This window comes from Leptopilina boulardi, unplaced genomic scaffold (genome assembly GCF_019393585.1).
Source record: "Leptopilina boulardi isolate dan_hultmark-lab unplaced genomic scaffold, ZJU_Lbou_2.1 LbouV2_224, whole genome shotgun sequence".
In the NCBI taxonomy this organism is placed as follows: Eukaryota; Metazoa; Arthropoda; class Insecta; order Hymenoptera; family Figitidae; genus Leptopilina; species Leptopilina boulardi.
This window is the reverse complement of record NW_026137779.1, coordinates 3,187,308-3,208,732: the sequence shown is the minus strand read 5'-3', so window position 1 is coordinate 3,208,732 and position 21,425 is coordinate 3,187,308. Positions and strand designations below refer to the sequence as shown.

Genomic DNA, 21,425 nt, shown 5'->3' with positions numbered 1-21,425 from the left:
CCTTTTCTACCGAATTGTTACTCGTATCCTAAAACACATTTTTTAGATTAAAAAAATTATAATGCATAGAATCAAAAGTACAGGAAAAATTAAAACGAGTTTTAAAACGTTAAAAAAGCATTCTATGAAATAGAGTAAAATAGTAAAAACTACGTTACAATTTTTCTTTATCGTTTTTGTTTTAACACACCAAAAAATGGTTTCTTCCAAATTTTCTATAAAATTTTAATTATATGTTTTGTTATTAAATTTTAATAATTTAAAAAAAAAATTTCATTCATTATACTTACATTTTTATTTTTATAATACTCAATTTAAATGAGACGATTTTATAGAGAAACGGAGAAATAAATAGCAATTAAAAAATTCACTGGGAAATAATCGGGATTTGAAACTCATAAAAAAATTTGCCACTCTGTTTAAGCAGTATTATTATTATTATTTGATAAAGACTTAATAGATGATAGTCAAGTTATAAATTTTTTGAATGAAATATTACTTTTTTCTCTTTGTTCAATAAAACCTAAGAAAAACGTGACAGTTTTAACTACTTTGGTTAATTTAAATAATAAATAGAATAATAATTTATTAAAAATAATTACATAAGCATTACTTATTATTGATAGGAAAATATAATTGTTATTACTTACGTCAAACTCATCATTTTCCTTTTCGATGCTTGATAAATAACTGTCTTCCACTTCACGATTAAATTCCGAATCGAAGTCCATTATATTAAATATTATCTTTTTTATTAACAAAAAAATAAAACGCCAAACACTAAACAAATGCCAAAAATTTCCTTTGTTGATATTCTTCACACATTTCTTACTATAAGTTTTCACAACAGTGGAGTGCGCTATTATTTTGGTTCATTTCATGTTTACTTAAGATGAGCGGAGTGCTTTTTTGTTTTGGTTAATCTTATGAGGTAAAACATTTAAACATACACAATAATCCTACGATCAATAATTACTATTGTATTACGTATTATGTGGATTATTATTTTTTAATAATATTAGTAGAATTAATATTATGTAATTTTTTTTAATAAATTCATACATAGTAAATTAATAAAAAAAATAAAGAAATGATATATAAGTAATAGTAATATTAATAATAGTAAAAAAGTACATCCACATAGCACGACTTCTTGCTGGGAGGTTAATGTAACGATATCTATAGGGTTTGTAAGGTTACCGTGTAAGCCTGCAGTAAACTTGAGGTCATCTTAAAACTTATGTCTTACAGTAAGCTTACATAGTAAAGCTAAGGTAAGCTTACACAGTAAGGTCGTGGTAAGTTTACATGGTAAGGATGTGGTAAGCTTACACGGTAAGGTGGTTGTAAGCTTCCCGTAAGGTTATTATAAGGTTGATGTAAGGTTACTGTAAACATAGAATGTTGTTAATAAATAAAATTTATTAATATTTATGCGCAGTAGTTTTCTATGGCACATACGGCTGCGCAGTAACTTTTATTTGACAAACCCTATTGGGGTTCATAAAGTACTTTACAAAAAATATAAAATTTTTTATGCAAAAAAATTTATAATATAATATATATTATAATATAATTATTTTTAATATATTTTCATATTACTTTATATTAACAGTAACCTTACAGCAACCTTACAGTAACCTTACGTGTAAGCTTACGACATCCTTACCATGTAAACTTACCACGACCTTACTGTGTAAGCTTATCTTAGCTTTACTGTGTAAGCTTACTGTAAGGCGGAAGTTTTAAGATGACCTCAAGTTTACTGCAGGCTTACACGGTAACCTTACAAACCCTACAGATATCCTTACAGTAACCTCACAGCAAGAAGTCGTGCTATGTGGGCACATCATTCCTTCATTTATAATTTCTTTTGTTTAGACGAATCCTGAAAAAATGTTACATATATTTAACGTATTATTTTGTCAATAAAAATTAATCGATTAACTTTAATATGAGCTAAATCCATTTTCCGGGCCCAGCGCAATGTATACATTAGAGCTTAGAACTAGTGGGGAGAGACAAGATATGGTAGAGCCGAAGATGCACGAAGGTAGCATGCTCACAGACATATGAGTGTAGCGTTGTAGTGGTGAGCAGTGGTGCTGATTTGCAGTTGTACGTCCCCACTACTGAAATGTCTATTTTCATGCTACACTTCGAGCGCCTCTCCGGTAAAATTTGCTTTGGAACCGTAAGGTCCCTTTCACCGCGTCAGGACACATATATATATATGGTTCATTTTAAAAGGCCCGATTTAGCCATTAATTTCTGATGTCAGCGAAGTTCGTAACGGAGAAAAATTTATTACTGGGTAACATAATTATGGTAAGGGTAACCATATTTAGTGCTAAATATATGGATAGCGATCTAGATTGCAGTATTTACTATCAAATACTGCAATCTAGATGGTCTCACATGCATAACACATTTGATTAATAAAGCACATGTTATTGTTACTTTAAGCCAACAAGCGTATCAAGTGATTAAGATCTGAGTAAATTTAATAAAAGTGGCTTCAAATTTATTTCGCCATAAGACTATAATGTTTCGTCTGCTTTGTTGTCCCTCCAGGCCTTTGACGTCATATCTTGAACTCGAAATATATCGATGAACTGACAGAGCCTAATAGGCAAAGTATACTCCATAATCAGCGCATGCGCTCATGTTCAATTTTAACAATATTTGATAGCAGTGACTACAATCTGAAAGCTAACATATTTATACGTCTTTATAGGTAACATCTTGGACAGTAAAATGTTGATAGTAGATTCTTGTCAGTAACACAATGATGGTACCATGTACAGTCTTTCTTTTAACCATCAAATTCTTACTATCCATTCTCTCAGTGTAGCACGTCAGGCTTTAGCTGTAGATACAATTTTTCAAAAATGGCAAATGGTTTTTACAATAACGTAACGTGATGGGAAGTTTTTGACCCCGGATTCGTCTTCAGGACGAAAAATCCGTTAGAAAACACTATGTCCCATTTTATTCGCAAAACCCTTAGAGGGCAGTGTAGTTAACTGCATTTGGTAGTATCTGAAGTGCTAAACTTATGTATACTATAGACATTCATATATCTAATTATAGATTAGAAATGTAGGATCATATTTTACAGATAGTAAACTAATTTTTGAAGAAAAAAAAAATTGTAAAAAATTTTTTTTATACGAGTTTGCTTCCTTAGTTTTTACCTCCTTTACAACTGAATATAGCTGACTTTTGAATCTAATTTCGGAATCAAAACTAAATAAAGTTGACTTTTGATTCTCATTTCGGAATTAATTAATTAGAGGTCATTTGTGACGATTGTGTTACAGAAATGTTACATTACATTGTTACAGAACTGTAAAGTTCGTATAATATAGAACGGTTCGGTATCTCCTTTGTAACAATATTCTAGAATGCTGTTACAATGAGATTATATAACAGATTCATAACCATCTTGTAACAAATGTTCTATAAAACTGTGTCCTCACTGTTATATAACATTTATAATACGTGTTTACTGGGTAGCGATCGTGAAAATGAATAAATTTTAATGAACAACATATCATTGGTAAGTTTGTTTTTTCAGGTTCCACTTTGCTGTGCATCATTTTTACTTATCTCGCATATGGATTAAATTATAGCCAATACACTTCTCAAAAAACGTAAATATTTTTATGCAAAGTTAATAAATTGACAAAATTAAACGATATTCGTCTTTAGCTATGAATTCCACGTAGGAATATACTCTCCTGGTTAATATTTAGCAATTTAATTGTTCTTATCTTATCATCAATCGATTCATTTGATGCTATGAATATAATACCTACAGGTATTAAAGACTGCAAGAAACCTACGAAATTTCAGAGCAATCCGTCAAAATGTGCCTGAGATAATTTGAACATAAGATTTTGTGACATACACATACATACGTCTCAACATTTGTTTAAAACTTCAAATATATGGATTCTAATTAAAAATGAACCTATATACCTAACCCATTTTTAAAAATCGAAAATCGTCACGAATAGAAAGTTTTTTCGGGAAGAGAGGAAGCAAAAGTATTAAAATCATGTTTAATTATTGTTTACTTTGTACATCTATACATAAATGTTATACAACATTTAAGATGTAATTAACAACCAATAAATTGTGTACTTTAGATGCAGTTAAGCAGAATTTACCCTAAGGGTTCACGATTTGATTCTTCAAACTATAATCCTATTCCTATGTGGAACACTGGATCTCAGATGGTTGCTCTGAATTATCAAACTGGTGATAAACCAATGCAATTAAATCACGCAAAATTTAGAATGAATGGAAATTGTGGTTATGTGTTGAAACCAGAGTTTATGTTCAAAGAAGATTTTAATCCTTATGAAAAAAGTAGCGAATTTTATTCGGAATCTGTGAGAATAAATTTAAGAATAATTGGTGCCAGACATTTAAGTAAATCAAGACGAGGTACAGTGAGCCCATTTGTAGAAGTAGAAATTATTGGAGCTGAATATGATACTGATATGAAATTAACAACAAAAACAGTCGGTAAGTAACTAAATTTTATTAGAGTATATATATTTAAAAATAAATTCATTCAGTTAATACCTCTATAAGCATGACATACACATCAGATTTTTAATTTTCGTATTACTTATAAACAATTTACATTTTAATTCACACGTTCTCAATCTGAGTCCCTCGAATTCAGGAAAAATTGTTTTCCATCAAATTTCAAATCAAATTAGACTTGGTGAAGTTCTAATACACATTTTTAACATTTAACCTTTTCTAACGAACGACACCACAACAAAATTTTTGTTTTCTTAAATAAATTATTTACAGCTTCTCTTCAAATTTTAAATTTACATAACAGACGGAGAGGGAGGGGGTTGAATTTTTTTTGAAAAATTTAAACAGTCAATTTTTGAAGACTTGTACCATTAAACAGAAAGAAGAAGAAAAATTTGTCCCATATGTTATCGAAAGGTTTTTTTCTGCTCTTTCGAATGGCGCAAAACTTTTTTTAAAAAATTAAATTTTTTTTAAGTTTGGTCCTTTTTATTTTTTTTATTTATTTTTTTTGAAAGCTAAAAATGTGTTTTTTTACCACAAAAAATATTGAGATGTCCTTTCTTGTTATTTTTGAGATATTAATTAATTAATTAATGTTAATAAAAAAGAAATATTTCACAAATAAATAAAGTTATTGCAATTCTAAAGATACCAATTGAAAGTTGACGTAATTCCGCATCCAACGAGCCCTATATGGACTATTTTGGAATAGATTTTTTATAAACAATTGCCATGTTAGCCAATTGTTTATTAACAATCCATTTTGTCAACTTTCATTTAGTAACGTCAGAATTACGATACCTTTATTCGTTTATAAGATATATAAATTTTTATTAACATTAATTAATGAATTAATTAACTAATATCTCGAAAATAACAAAAACTCGGACAAGTGCGAGTTACACTCGCATTAAAACCGAGGGTTCCGTACTCTTAAACCTAAAATTTAAGGGGGTTAAAGTGTGAAGGCAGGTAGAAAATTTCCAATTTTCTTAATTTTTCCTGTAATGTGATCATAAAAACACATAGATAAACACATAGTCATATATAACAAAAATTATCAGTTTTTCTTTGAAAACGCTATGATCATCATAGCGTACATGCCTTGCTTCACTAGTCTCATTAATAGGGTTCCCCCTTTGGGTACGGAACCCTTAAAAGGACATCTCAATTTTTTTTGAGCTAAAAATGCACATTTTTAACTTAAAAAAAAAATAAAAATAAATTTAAGAAAAAACCGAATTTAAAAAAAAGTCAAAAGAATTTTTGATTTTCAGAAAAAAGAATCAAATTTTGAATTTTTTTTCACCAATCGAAAGAGCACAAAAAAACCTTTGGAAAACATAGATGTCGAAATATTTTTTTATTTACTTATATAATATTTATAATTTTTAGTTAATTAATTAACTATTAAGGTTAATAAAAAATGATATATTTTATAAACAAATAAAGTTATCGTAATTCTGACGCTACTAAGTGAAAGTTGACAAAATTCCGCATCCAACGAACTCTATATGGACTATTTTGGATTAGTGGATTGTTAATAAACAATTGGCTAACATGGCAATTGTTTATAAAAAATCCTCTAATCCAAAATAGTCCATATAGGGCAAAAAAAAGTTACAAGTCTTCAAAAATTCGCTGTTTAAATTTTTCAAAAAAATTCAACCCCCTCCCTCTCCGACAGTTTTTGAAAAAACCGAACAATACTTCGAGGTTAAATTAGTTACCCCTAGGGCTAAACTATGTGCAAGTTACAGCCCGATCCGATCAACTTTTTTTCACTTAGTTCGCTTCAGGAATTTTACCCCTTTTATATTTAACACTTTTGTCCGTGCCATTTTACTAGTTGGAAAATCTGCTTTGCAGTCGATTTTACCTTTAAAGCAACACCTTTCGACGGCAAAGTAATATCGTAAATCGCAGTCTATAATAAATATCAGATAACAAAATGCCTAGCCAGTAGCGCGCCATGTTCTGTCTGTGGTTCGATTGATCGGACGACGTGCCGGCTAGAATGCTGCTTAATGTGCGTGCGATTGCTGTCAAAATAGTCCGCCTGTTTGTATGGCACACGCGTACTGTGTCACTGATGCAGATAATATACGAATATATTAAATTGATTGAAATAATTGGAATATAATAAATTATTATATAATAATAATATTAATAAGTTTTTATTTGACATCAATAATATTAATAAATTTTAAAAAATGAGTATTCATCACACATTCTCGAAATTTTTCCGACGGGTTGACTCTGAGACTCGAACCCTCAACCATCATAGCTCTCAACCGCACTGGGAGCGCCTTAACGCGCTCGACCAGGGGAGGCTTTGAAAATTTTTGAGAAAATGTCTCTTATAACGAACACACTAAACAGATACTTATATTATTTTGTAAAGTCATCAAACAGCTTTTCAGATGTTTATTATTACAAAGAGTATATTATCGTATGGGTCAAAATTCGTCAACTGTTCCCACCCCAAAAGTTACCTCTCAGGCGATTGCTATAAAATTTATTTTAACATAACTTCTATAAAACTTCTTCAATTACACTTTTATTATTTGGTATTCGAAAGGGTTTTTTCTCTACTTTATGCATAATAATTGTTGCTATTGCTATTTCTTTCAGCATAGGAAAAATTTTAACTGTTCTTTTTCCGAGTTTGTTTCCTTTGCGGAATAAAGTGATGACTCCAGTGAACATTATCTATGTGCATCAAATTTCCCTTTACACTTGGTAGCAAGACAGTTGTACTCGAAGCCTTCCCAGTAACATCAAATGAAAGAATTTTGATAATAAAAAAAATTATAAAATTAGATTAATTTAATTAATAATATTTAATTTTCTTTGTATTTAATTTATTAGGTAGTACCGTAACAGCTATTAGCGGAAAAAATAAAAAAAATTTAAAATATGAAAAAAAATTGTTAGAAAAAATCTCGCCAATGGGCGAATTTAACATTGCTTCGAGCTCACACATCAAAGTGTTTAAACTTTCATACGAGAGCGCAACATCACCGATAGCTCTCCGCAAATGATACTATACAAAACCGCATTAACGCCTGCATGTTTCATATTTAAATAAGTATCGCGAATCAACAAGGTGGTAACAGGATAAACTCTAGGAATAAGGATGGAGTGAATTTGATCAGTGTCTAAATCTGCATTTTGAATCCGTCCTCCCACTCGTAGAATACCATCCTTCATCACTGGACTCAATCGAACAATCTTGGATTTCTGGAGAATTTTTTTGCACCTTTTATCCGACGAAAGATGTTTCACTTCACCGGAAAATTCCTCTCGTTGTATGCTGGTGATCATTGTCTCTTCTGCTGAATGCAGTTTATCTGCAGACAGCTCACCCGTCGTTCTTCACTTTTTGCGTACATTTTTACAAAATCGAATACAATAAGCAAGTACTCAAATTAGCTTCTTGAGTGATAAATATCTTTTCCACAAGCTCCATTGTTTGACGACCTTGGTAGTAAGAACTTGCATTTTCTTTGGATCTTGTTGGTCCATTTCTACAGGTTGTAATTTCGGTGGCCAAGCTTCCTCCGCCTTTCTCAGCTAATTGTAAGTTGGAACATTCTTTTAAAGTTGATTGTTTAAGAACTCCGTCGGAAGCTGACCTCTGGACAGGACATCAGCAGGATTTTCCGTAGTGGACACGTGTCTCCAATCACATGACTTGGTAACACTGAATCACGGCTATTCTATTGGCTTCAAATGTCTCAAGCTTATAAGGTAGTTTGTTGATCCAATTCAAGACAGTTAGGCTGTGTCAGTTCATCGAGATATTTCGCGTTCAAGATATGACGTCAGAGGCCTGGAGGGACAGCAAACAGACGACACAATCATGAAGTAGTATTAGGAGCACTCACTCTATAGGCCGTTTTTGAAAATTCTTCCCCAGCCTTTCCAGATTTAATCATAGAGATAATATAAATAGAGTGGAGATGGTCTGTATAGAGGCGTCCGTTTGATAGAAAGAGAACGCGATTTTAGCACCAGTAGGTGTCTCTCTTGCGCTGGTGCTTATTGAAGGACAGATACTGGTGTTAAATCTTTCTTCTCTTTCCAACCCATTCTGTTTATGTCAGGACACTTCCCTCTTACGCAGCCGCCTATACCTTGTCTACTCTATTTATATTATCTCTATGGATTTAATAGAAGCATTTACATATCCCCGATACTAACAACCCTAGCGGAAAAGCCAGGAATTACAGGTCACGTGGTACATTGTTATATAAGTGTTTGTGTATAACTGTCAGTTGGCGTTTTTTTTAAAATGTGTTTGATGGGAATTAATATTGTGTAATTATAAATAAAAAAGTGAAAAATGTGGCTGCTAAATTGATAAATGAATCAGCATTAACACAGGCAATTTTACTTGATACAAATTATTTTGTATGCATTTGAATGTTAACAAAATACTTGCTGAACTTGTCATTATATTTTGTTTGTTTACATGTAAATATAACCTAAAAATAACAAAAATTAAGAAATTTCGTTTGAAATATATACGGCTACAATGAAAAAAAATTATTTATATTTTTATTATTTTTTTTATTTTTATATAACTTACAACAAATTAATGCAATTTCTTTATTATTTCATTATGAAACATAATTAAAAACAAATATTTTAAAAATCTAAATTATATATTCGTATATAAATAAGCAAAAACTTACGAATTTTCAAATATATTTTCAAAAAAATATTTATGTTTTATTTAAAATTTTTGTGTGTAACTTTTTTCTTTCTTTACACTTTTTCTAAAATTATTATATATATCACTTTACACTGTTTACTATATGAGAACAGCTGTGACTAGGCGCAGCCATATTTTGAAAACTTCTAAGTACACCGCTTTTCCGCTAGAGGCGTCATAATCGGAGATATGTAATTTCGGATTTATTCTCATGCAGGGGGCCTATATGCTTAACAAGCAGTGAGTGCTCCTTATACTACTTCATGGACACAATGTTATTCTTATAAGAAAGAAAATTTGTTTTCACTTTCATCAATTTTATTCATATTTTAAACGTGAAAAACGCTTGTTGACATATAATAAAATTAAAATGTGTGTTGATAATTAATTTTGTTATATATTTGATTCAATTTTATTGATAGATTCTCTCAATTCGTGATAAAATTTAAATTTTGAGGTTAGGGCTGTTTGTATACTAATCACATTTTACATTTTAACAACATTATTAAACAATATCCTGTATGCATGTTATTAAAAAAGATATAAAATATATATTGTAAGTGGGAATTACCGCAGCAGTAAAAGATTTCAAGTTAGTAAACAAACACCCCTAACCTCAAAATTTATATTATATCACGAATTCAGAGAATCTATCAATGCAATTGAATCAAATATATAACAAAATTAATTATCAACACACATTTTAATTTTATTATATGTCAACAAGCGTTTTCCATGTTTAAAGTATGATTAAAATTGATGAAAGTGGAAACTAATTTTCTTCCCCATTAGAATCATCTTCTTCTTCTTCATTAGTGGCCTCTTGCGGAGCAAACAGTCATTACAAAAACTTAAAGTTAAATCATATGCTTAAACTAAGACTAAAGCTGCATACATAGCAGCAAGTGTGGCACCTGTGGTCGTAAGGAAAAATTAAGAAACAATTCCAACGCCAAAACAAATAAGAATCTAAGGCAGTGGAGATTCAAATATGAATCAAACAAAATAAAAAAAAACAAGGATGTAAAAAAAAAGAAAAAAACAGGACAAAATCAAAAATAAAAAGAATAATAAATCAAAACAACTAAGGAGAAGGGGAACAAATAATAAAAAGAACCAAAAATAAGAAAAAGAACCAAAAATAAGAAAAGATTTAACTAAAAAGTATTCGAGATTGACTGAGGCCAGGCCAACCTATAGGAACCGCAGCTTCAGACTACTCAGTTGACCTGAAGGGAAAATTCCCCAGGATGAACCAGACCACAGCCACTCAAAGAGAAAAAAAACAAAAAATAAGAAAAATACAAAAAAAGGGGGGGGATAAAAATAAACAGATAAAATATATAAAGATCGAGGAGCAGAATGGAGCTAGTCCTAGACAACGAACCTGAAAGTGCCGGCGTTAAAGAAAGCTTGAAGGGCCCTAACAAAGTCAACTCGCTGGCTAAAAGCCATCCTCTTGGGGTCAAATGAATCGGGGTCAGGTATCTTAAGGCAATGGTAGAGAAAATCACAAAACTCCGGTCTCCCAGGAGAGAGAAGGGGGCATTCCGAATACAAATGTCGAAGACTCCTAGTAGGACATCCGCACGGGCAGGATAGGTCGATGTTCCACCTTATTCGCTGAAAGTGTTCGGTCACACATAAGTGGCCAGTCCGCAAACGGGTAATTCTGCACACAGCCGGTCTAGGCGCTTCAATCGCAAGAAACCAAGATCTAGGTGACTTGAATGAGATTCTGGAAAAATAATCTAAACCCTTAGGCTTGCCACCATAAAAAGACCAACCAGTTCGAAGTCAGTTGAAATGTTCTGAGTTGATCAAATCACGGTGGTCCTGATAAGGCAGACCAATTTTAACCTTAAAAGGCATCCGCGCGGAAACCTCAGCAATCCTATCCGCAACATTATTACCCTTAACCCTACTATGAGCAGGAATCCACATAATTATAATAGAGAGACCCCTCTCCCTAGCCTGATAGAGCACATTAGCGATCTTGTTAATTAAATAAGAGCCCCCGCCATCTCTAAATCTGTTGACAATGCAGGAAAGAACCCTTCTGCAGTCAGACAGAATAAGGGTCTTCTCCATACCTCGGTTCAAGACATGCTTGACTGCAGTTAATAGAGCATAAGCTTCCGCTGTGTAAGGAGATGCAAAATCCTGCAGAGAGTCCAAAACGAAAATCACTTTCAACGGAGAAAAAGGCGCATCCACATCTACTACGGTCAGGGACATTAACCGAACCATCCGTAAACATAAGAGAATATTCAGGGAACTGTCTGCCAACAATCTCATCTAGTGACCCCTGTGGATCAGAGAGGTCCATGCCAAATTCAGACGATGGATCCAAGATTATTCTATACGACATAGTTAGGGCAATCCATGATATATCAAAGTCCGCTGGAAGTCTGCTCCTATGGGTCAAATTCAACAAATCATGGAGTCCAACAAAGGCGTCCAAAATTCCCAGTCTCCCGTCAGGTCTTCGACGTTTACTCCCACGTTGCCGCTCCTCCAAGAGTTGTAGCTTCGGAATTAAAGGGTTCTGTCCCCATAAGAATAACATTGTGTCGTCTGTTTGTTGTCTCTTCAGGCCTCTGACGTCACACCTAGAATTGACTCTGACGTCACAAGTGACAGAGCCTAATTGTGGAATCCAACCAGAATGTTATTTTCTTGAAATGAGTTTTGAGAAACGATAATACAGTCTTGTGTAGCTTCGCCAACAATCCTTCAGCGCACAGTTCCAATCTAGGTTCACAGAAAAAAGGTGGGTAAAAAGTTGTAAAGATAGAGGATAAAAGTCGTTAGGATACAGGGTAAAGGATAAATTTGTGATGGATAAAAATGTTACTAACATATTACTAGAAAAATGGATGTCATATTTGAATAAACTGTCTAATTTTAATAAAAATATTAGTAATTTTACACTTCCCTGCTAAAAATAAAATCAGAAATCAGTCACAAAACGTCAGAAATCCTGACGTTTTGAAACTATTTTGATGTTTTGTGATGCTGCTGACTAATTCTGACTTAAATAGTTTTTATAGGCCTGACGTTTTCTAAAAAGTAACTATTTCTCACTACGTTTTATTTTTTTGTAAAAAGGGTTCCAAGAGAGGTACCAAGGCCACTCAAATCCACCATATAACTCTATTATGTTAAGAAAGCCATTAAATTTGAAAAAAAAAAAATTTCTATATTTTTGGTATTATTGATATGAAAATGAGATATTTGGAAGATTCAATTTTTCAGGATTCTAGACATCCAAAAAAATTCTATAAATAGTTAAAAATTAAAAAATTAAATAGTTAATTTCTATGAAAAATTTTTAAATACATATGTATTTGAAATCCTCAGGACAATTTTTTTTATTTTTTTCAAACTGCTTATTTACTTTTACCTACTACAATTTACATTTTTTTATATATTCCCTTTTTCCAATAGAAGGGTCCTTTCGAGGGTCCATCAGGTTTTATGACTTTTTAATGCAAAATAAAAAATTATTTAAATTTAAATAAATATTTTTTTAAATGTTATATTTGTAATTTATAGATTTCAACGATTCCAATGATATAAAACATTATGTAAAAACTCTAAAATTACATAATGATTATACAATAAATACTTCATTAATGAAAATTAATTTTCAATAATTTAAAAATATTTGCAAAAAATTTTATATCGTTGTAATTGTATTAACATGTACATTACAAATATAATATTTAAAAATTATTTTTTTCAAATGCAACAATTTGTAATTTTGCAATGAAAAGCAATAAAACCATAAAAGATCCTTCTGGCCTATACTTTTTTTGTCCTTTTCTAACGTACATATAATATACATGGAATCACGTTTGTAAGACAAGGACAGAAAAGGAAAGGCGTCAATGACTACGACTATACTTTTAAAGTCCCTACTTCAAATTTGTATTTATTATTTTACAGTAAGCTAGTTTCATTACATTTCGTTATAAGAAAGTAACATATGTTGAAAACCTATTCTTACCACTGTGTTAACTCTATATATATATATATATATATATATATATATATATATATATATTTCAAAAAAAATTAGAAATCGCTGGCTATTTCACATAAAAGTTTATTTTTTTACAACTAGATGAGCAAAAACATTCTGGTCTCTTGTAAAATAGAATATATGAATTGATCGCTCAATCAATCTCTGAGCGAATTTGATCCAGTTTTCACTCAATATAAATTTGATTTGAACCAAATATTGCATCTAATTATAGTGCAGTATGCTAAAAAGAGAAATTAAAATTAGTAATTATTTAGTTGATTTGTGGAAGAATTATGTTAAATTGAATTTTAATAACACAGTAATTAATATATGCATATTAATTAATTCTTATCATTATAATTAATTATAATAGTAATGAATGTGCTAAAACGTGAGCGAAAAACCTGATAAAATTCGCTCAGAGTTTACTTGAGACAATCCGACAGTATCTTATTATTCTAGACTATTTTATTTCTATATTACACATATTCTTTTAAGTTTGAATTCAAGTAATATTTACATACGAATTTTTTGTTTAATTAAATATTTGCTAAAGCAAATTTTATTAATTGAATACATTAATATATGATAATTGGACTAAAAATGTTTGTTGATCAATATAAGAATATACCTATTTTAACTTTACTTGTTAATTTTTAAAAATTATAAAATTTTTTTAAAATAATAATAATAATCATCAACAAAATATGTTGATAAAATTGAAAAAAAGTAATAAGATCTTCTATTTTCATAAAACTGTATTCTATTTTTAAGATCTCAGTTAGGTTAGTTTAGCTCAGGGGTTAGGTATTCGGTTTGCGTTCGTTAGGTTGTGAGTTCGATTCCCTGCGTTTGCAAGATTTTCTTCGATAGGAGTAAATAAATATAATAAATTGAGGACACCAATGCAATAACCAGACGGACGCTCGGACCGGCCGCGCTGAAGCCAGTCAACGAATGAAAAAGTCGAAAAAATTAAAATTCAAAATTTTGATTTTTGAAATATACTACGTTGTAGAAAATAAAACGGCGAGTAAAACGGCGCATCTTTTTTTCCTTTAACTTTTTTTTGTATAATGAATAGTTTTGACAATAATTGCAAAAAACTAAATATTTTCAATCAACAAATTTTTTTTAATTATATTCATTCTACAAAAAAAAGTTAAAGGAAAAAAAGATGCGCCGTTTTATTTTCTACAACGTAGTATATTTCAAAAATCAAAATTTTGAATTTTAATTTTTTCGACTTTTTCATTCGTTGACTGGCTTCAGCGCGGCCGGTCCGAGCGTCCGTCTGGTTATTGCATTGGTGTCCTCAATTGTAAAAATAATAATGAAGTATGTGTAACGTGAAGATAAAAAAATGTTGTGCGATAAATGATTTTTATTTATTTTTTTAATTAAAAAATATTGATTTTTTTTTAATTTTTAAATATTTGTAATCAGAATTCATGAGAAGTAAGTCAGGAATCATGAAAACTATTTTATAGAAAGAAATGTCATTTAAATCACAAATAGTCATAGGGTTTAATGATTTATGGTATGGCCAAAAAAAAGGGTCTCCGACCCTCATAAAAAATCTGACTACTATTGACGATTCTTTGACTAAACCTCACTTATTGTGGTGTGCTGTGACTGCAATCGTAACAAAAACAGTCTCAAAACGTCAGAGATCCTGACTAATTTTTTGACGTTCTGTGATTTTATTTTTAGCAGGGTTAACTTATTAAATCCACAAATTTTATATAAATAAGTAATTGCATATGGAAATATTTTGCCTATAATTATTGTCTATTAATAAAAATATCCTTGAATAATACAACTGACAGCTGACGACAGTGCGTAAATAATCAGAACTGGGAAATTACAACTCAACATCTGTATTGTTACACGAAAGCAGAGTTGGGTAGTAACTGAATTTTTTGTGCATATTAAACTTGTGATATCTTACATTATAAAAGTGTAATTAAATCACAAATATATATGAAATGTATTGCTGAACGAAAATTTTATAAAGTAATAAAGCAGAAGGATTTGTGAAACAAATTGGGAAACGTGAAGCAGGAGATAATTGCAAAATTTTCAAAAATTTAGAATCTCGTTATATTCTCGAGAATATAACTGAGAATATTCTCATAGCGGAGGACCTACGTTGTTTTCCTACAATGTTTAAAGTCGAATTCACATGAAGGAGTCAAAATCATAAGTTTCGAATAAATAGAATTTATTAAAAATAAAAATATATGACTATTAAAATAATTTCAGGTTAAGTTGTCATCCAGACAATATTGATATTTAAAAAGAACAAAATAATAATTAAAGTAATCGATATGTAACAAAATTGAAGTATTTAATTCGGAGGTTATGTTTGCATATTGCAGATGTAAATATTTTTTTTGTATACAAAATATGAAACCAATTATTTCAGTAATTAGATTTTTAGACTAACTATTTTAAATAATTTTGCAGATTGCAACAGCTGTTCAAAAATCTTTTTGGAAAGTTAAATAAAAAATTTTTTTTTCTTTATTAAGTTGATTTTCGTTGAATTTTCATTCCTGTCACTTCTAGTAATACGTAACCTCTTTTGTAGGTTAGGTTTTTATTTTTTTTATTGCATTTCATGTTTTATAATTTCGTGTGACTTGAATTTAAATTTCATTTGAATATTAATATTTTAGAAAAAAAGGAATTTTCTAAGTGACAATTTGTATTATCAGTCATACAATGAATACAACAGTTTGTAAAATCAAATAGACGCGTCGTATTTAAAATCAACATAATAGTAAAATGTTTGGAATTACTAATGCTTTTAATAATTGATTCCGAGGTTGGAAGCATAATTTGTTTATGTCAGTCTAAAATAAGGACAAATAACGCAATTCGAAAAAATCTACAATATAAAAAGAAATATTAATAAGTTATGTTTGTTATTTGTAGACATTCACTTTCTTCATTTGCAAAGATCGCAAAGATGCACAGATGGAAAACACTTAAATTCCCAGGGTTGGGCGCTGGCATTTATGAAATGCAAGCCTTAGGATAAAGGTGCTTCTGCAGCAGACTGCAATCTTTACTAGCAGACTAGCACTTCTGAATTAAAGGTGTCGTCCTATGTCGGCGTAATGCGTCGGCGGAAAGCGTAAACGACAAGAGTGAAAGAGATGAACATTTCTCACTATCCCTTTCATTCTTATGGTTTCCGCTTTACGCCGACCTTTCATGCTGTCATGGGACGGCGCTTTAAAGGTGAAGTCCCATGAAAGCGTTTTGCGTAGTGTTTAATAATTAGGCCATGAGTGTAAAAAAGATGCAGATATACGTTTGTCATCTTGGCTCTCATAGCCTAGTTACAAAACGCAACGCAAAACGCTGCCATGGGACTTCACCATCAGTATAACAAAAGTATAATCACATATATTTTGCATAGTGTTTTAAGTCGGTTATATTACCGAGAGAATATTACTAAAAATATAACCGATGATTAAATACGAACATACAAATAGAATAGAGCGTAAAATAAGTAGGAATAAGAAGTAACATAACCTCACTTCTGTAAGTATATGTAGGGAGTGACTCCTATTAATTATGAATCATTTATTTAATGGTTAATGTAAGTTATTAATTATAATTATTGGAAGATTAGTTTACTTTCATGGTAATCATATGTCATGCACATGTCACGTATTAGTGAAAATAATAATTATAAATAATTTGAGGAACTAAACTTAAATTATCATAAATTCTTTTTAAACAGTTAAAATCTCTTAATTTTTCTGGTTATTTTACCTGAATTTCTGTTCTCTACACTTTAAAAACACTAATTTTACATATTTACAAATGATAAGGATACGGTTAAGTATACCGAATGCCACAATAGAGAGTTTGTGTAAACTAAATTTCAAAGGAAACTTTTGATTTTCTTATTTTTTGATAAATATTGTGTTTTATTTATAGAGTTCTTAAATTCTCGAGAATTTTTGTTGAGCACATGCTCTCGAGAATATGCTGAGAATTTAAACAGAAACGGAGCATTTATTGAGAATTTTTGAAAACTTTGAGAATTTAAAGTTTAGTGACCTTAATTAATAAACTTTTATAATTGACACAAGAAATAATAGTAAATATTTATAAAAACTCTAGTAAAGGAATTGTGGTCTTTAGTTTAATATGTAATAACAATATTTTTAATGTTAATATTCTGTACCTACAAATTTAAATTAAATCAGTCTGTTTTATACAAAATTAAAGACATTTTTTGTGTTAAAAATCCTGAAAATTCGAAAAAGGCAGCATAATATTTAAATGTTTTAATAAAATAACTACATTAACTATTTTTGTTAAATGTTTATTTTAAATTAATAACTATGTTAAATATAAAATTAATTTAGAACACTTTATTATCAATTTTTACTTGTATTATGCTTTTGGGACATATTTATATTTTTCTAAAAGAAGCAAAAAGACTTTTATTCTTTATCAGTTTTAAAATTAAAAAAATAATATATACTTAAATACTCAGTCTTTTTGGTTCTGGTTACAATTAAATACTGTCCTTTTTTGTACGAAATATTTTTTTTTGTTATATATATATTCTTTTATAACATTATTTATAAACATAAAATAAACTTTAAAATATGCATATTTACTTCTGCATTTTAACTTTTTTATTTTAAATGATAATGGTAAACCGCCGCAGAAAGAATGTACTGAAACGTTTTTTTTAATCCTGTTCAGTATCTACTGCGGGTTATCTTCCACTGAGACATTCGCGTCCGAATCATCTTCCCACAAATCATCTTCACTTTCTTCTAATACGTCCGCTATGTTTTCAAATTCTTCTTCATTCATGGTGTCACAAATATGATTCTCTCTTCCTTTTGTGATTTTTTATTTTTCTGGCATTGGCTCATTTGGTTTGCAGAAAGTTTTAAATTATGCGACACATATACCAATTTTCCAGCTCGCTCCCTTTTCAATCTATTCCTTTTTTTACTATGAACATTCCCGTATTTGCTGAACGTTCGTTCTGTAGCTGCAGTAGAAGCAGGCATAGTCAAGATTTCAGATGCTACAAGACTTAAAACGGAATCAAATGGATTGGTTCGCCACCAAGTCACGGGATCTAATTTTTTTATTGCTTTGTGTAAAATAGGTTGAGAAAAGACACCTTTCTGTTCTTTATAATCAGCAAGTTCAACAGATACATCTACGGCTTGGTCACTATCTTCGCCATATAAGCATGATATTCGCTCGAAAATCATATTGGTCCCCATTACTTTTTCATTTGTACTTAATGTTTTTTCATTAGATGGTATAGATGGATTAAAATTTGAGATAAATTTAGGATCCAACATATGTGCAGCAAAATGAATAGGTGTAAGCAAAGACGTCATTCGATTTTGTATAAACTGATCTATCATTTCTCCTTCTTCAAAAAATAAAGGTGAACTGTCGATTCTTTCTTCAAGACTTGATTTTATTTCGAAATAAGCTCGTGGAACCAAACTTAAAGTACTATAATCACCCTCCAAAATAGTGATCCATTTTAAAATTGGAGCAATAATTTCATGGAGGCTCAATAAATTGAACCAAAAATTTTCGTCAAGAATGTTTAACTGAACTTTGTGTTTTAATATATAACACCATCCGTAATAACTAACCTTTTTAAACATTTTTTATTATACAGCAAGCTCTCTATACAAAATATGATTGAACCCCATCTTGTATTTGCTGGAAGTTTCAAAGAAACTCTCTTTGCTTTTTGAGGTTTATCAGACTTAATCATATCGCCTTGAATTTCAGTAAATTTTGACTTTAATAAATGTGAGCCATTAATTTCCTTGACGATTTTTTTTTCTGAATTTGATACTTCATTAAAAGTAGGAAGTTTCATGATGTCTTCAACAAGGTTGTGCAAATTATGAGCAGCACAACTATAAACAGATATGTGCGGATACCTTTCATTGATCAAACGTCTGGCTTTATTCATTATATTTACCATATTTACGTTATATTTGTATATTTTCATAAATTCTCAAGAAATAGACAGAGCACATTGAAGTCGAGAAAATGCTCGAGAATATTCTCGTGCTCGTGAGAATTTCTCCGAGCACTTAAACCATTGAGAACTCTATTTATTTAACAGCATATGATTATTATAAGAAAAAAATTATAAGAAAAGGGTGTGTGGTGCAAATGTGTTGATATTTTTTGTATTTAATGTGAATAAAACATTGAGAAATTGTGAAGAACTTTGACCTTTATCCTAACCTCACATCTTTTAACAATTTCTCAATGTTTTATTCACATTAAATACAAAAAATATCAACAATTTGGTACATTTTGGTACTGAAATGGAACTGGGAAATTTACCTGCGAAAAGGGTCGAGTTACCGTTAATACCCTCATAAAAGTGAAAAGCAACTAGCTTTTTCAATATGTTTTAAACTAATACTTTATATTTATTTTAATATTATATTTGTTTTTATAATCCTTCAACAAAGGACCTGGGGATCTATTGTTCAAGGAGGGATTTCAATATAATTTCCAAACTTAACTGAATTTTTCTACAAACTATTATGTTTTTTTTGCTGTTTTACACGGATATCGTAAGAGACGTTTTGCTGTTCTAACATACCTTTAAAACTATTGTTAAAGTACTTTAAAAATGTCTTCTTATGGGTTATCAGGTAGTGGTACTGAAGTGGAACTCAAGCCAAGTCCAATTCAGTACCATTCCAGTACCACTCTTTCGGTAGAGTGTTAATAATATATTTGATTTTTTTCTCAAATATAAGAGCTTTGAGGTTAGTTTTTCCGAATATCTTGATCGATATGATCTGAAATAAAGCATTTTAATGTGTCGTATTTCCGCCTACGAGGTGGTAATTTTGCTCGGAAATTCATTTTACCGACTAATATATATATATATATAAAATCAACAGATTTTTATATCTATATATGCGTAGGTAAAATGAATTTCCGCACAAAATTACTACCTCGTAGGCGGAAATAAGTCATATTAAAATGCTCTATTAGCGTATTTATAGTTGCGCATGCGTGAGTTTATGCGGAAAATATCACTTGTGACGTCAGATAGCTATAGGGTAAACAATGCAGACGTCATGTTTATCAAAGTGTGGTTAAAAGATTGATCAAATTTGTAGACCAGCCTGTATGCAATCTAAGGGAGCGGTCACAGCTCAGCCTGCAAGGCTCGTACATGCTGACTGGAATAGCGAGGATCGAAAATCAACTTCAGGTTACTTGTTTAATTTGTTTGGAAACACAGTGTGTTGGCAAACGAAGAGACAACATACTGTAGCGCAATCCTCCACAGAAGCAGAGTTTGTTTCTCTTGCTATGTGTGCGAGCGAATTTTTGTGGTTAAAAAATCTTTTATCCGAATTTAAAATTGTTAACGCGGATACTGTAACGATTTTTGAAGATAACCAGTCATGTATTCATTCGCTAAAACTCTGGGAACATAAACGCATGAAACACATTGATATCAAATATAATTTTGTACGCGATTTGGTCGATCGAGATATACTTCGAGTCAAGTATGTGAGAACTGATGAGCAGATTGCTGACATTCTTACAAAATCATTGAATGCAAGTAAGTTTGTGTATTTGCGAAAAAAACTCGGCGTTGTGGAGAGTACGGATATCGTAAGAGACGTTTTGCTGTTCTAACATACCTTTAAAACTATTGTTAAAGTACTTTAAAAATGTCTTCTTATGGGTTATCAGGTAGTGGTACTGAAGTGGAACTCATGCCAAGTCCAATTCAGTCATGTATTCATTCGCTAAAACGCTGGGAACATAAACGCATGAAACACATTGATATCAAATATAATTTTGTACGCGATTTGGTCGATCGAGATATACTTCGAGTCAAGTATGTGAGAACTGATGAGCAGATTGCTGACATTCTTACAAAATCATTGAATGCAAGTAAGTTTGTGTATTTGCGAAAAAAACTCGGCGTTGTGGAGAGTTGTATGGCTGTTTAAAGTAAAATAAAATTGTCGAGTTGAGGCGGAGTGTTGAGATATGGCAACTCTGTAATTGAATGAGCATTGAAGGGATGAGTGGTAGGAGTGTTTA

General features: G+C 30.7%; 1 protein-coding gene across 11 annotated transcripts in view; it reads left to right on the top strand.

Moving 5' to 3' along the window:
* Positions 1-21,425, top strand: part of LOC127279858 (1-phosphatidylinositol 4,5-bisphosphate phosphodiesterase gamma-1) — a 449,077-nt gene that overhangs the window by 283,864 nt on the left and 143,788 nt on the right. For all 11 annotated transcript variants that reach the window (XR_007842717.1, XR_007842720.1, XR_007842718.1 and 8 more), the window contains one exon: positions 4,155-4,536. Coding sequence is in view for 7 of the 11 variants with exons in the window: in XM_051302488.1 (XP_051158445.1) it covers positions 4,155-4,536 (382 nt within the window). In the remaining 4 variants the exon portion in view is untranslated. The remainder of the gene's footprint in view (positions 1-4,154; positions 4,537-21,425) is intronic.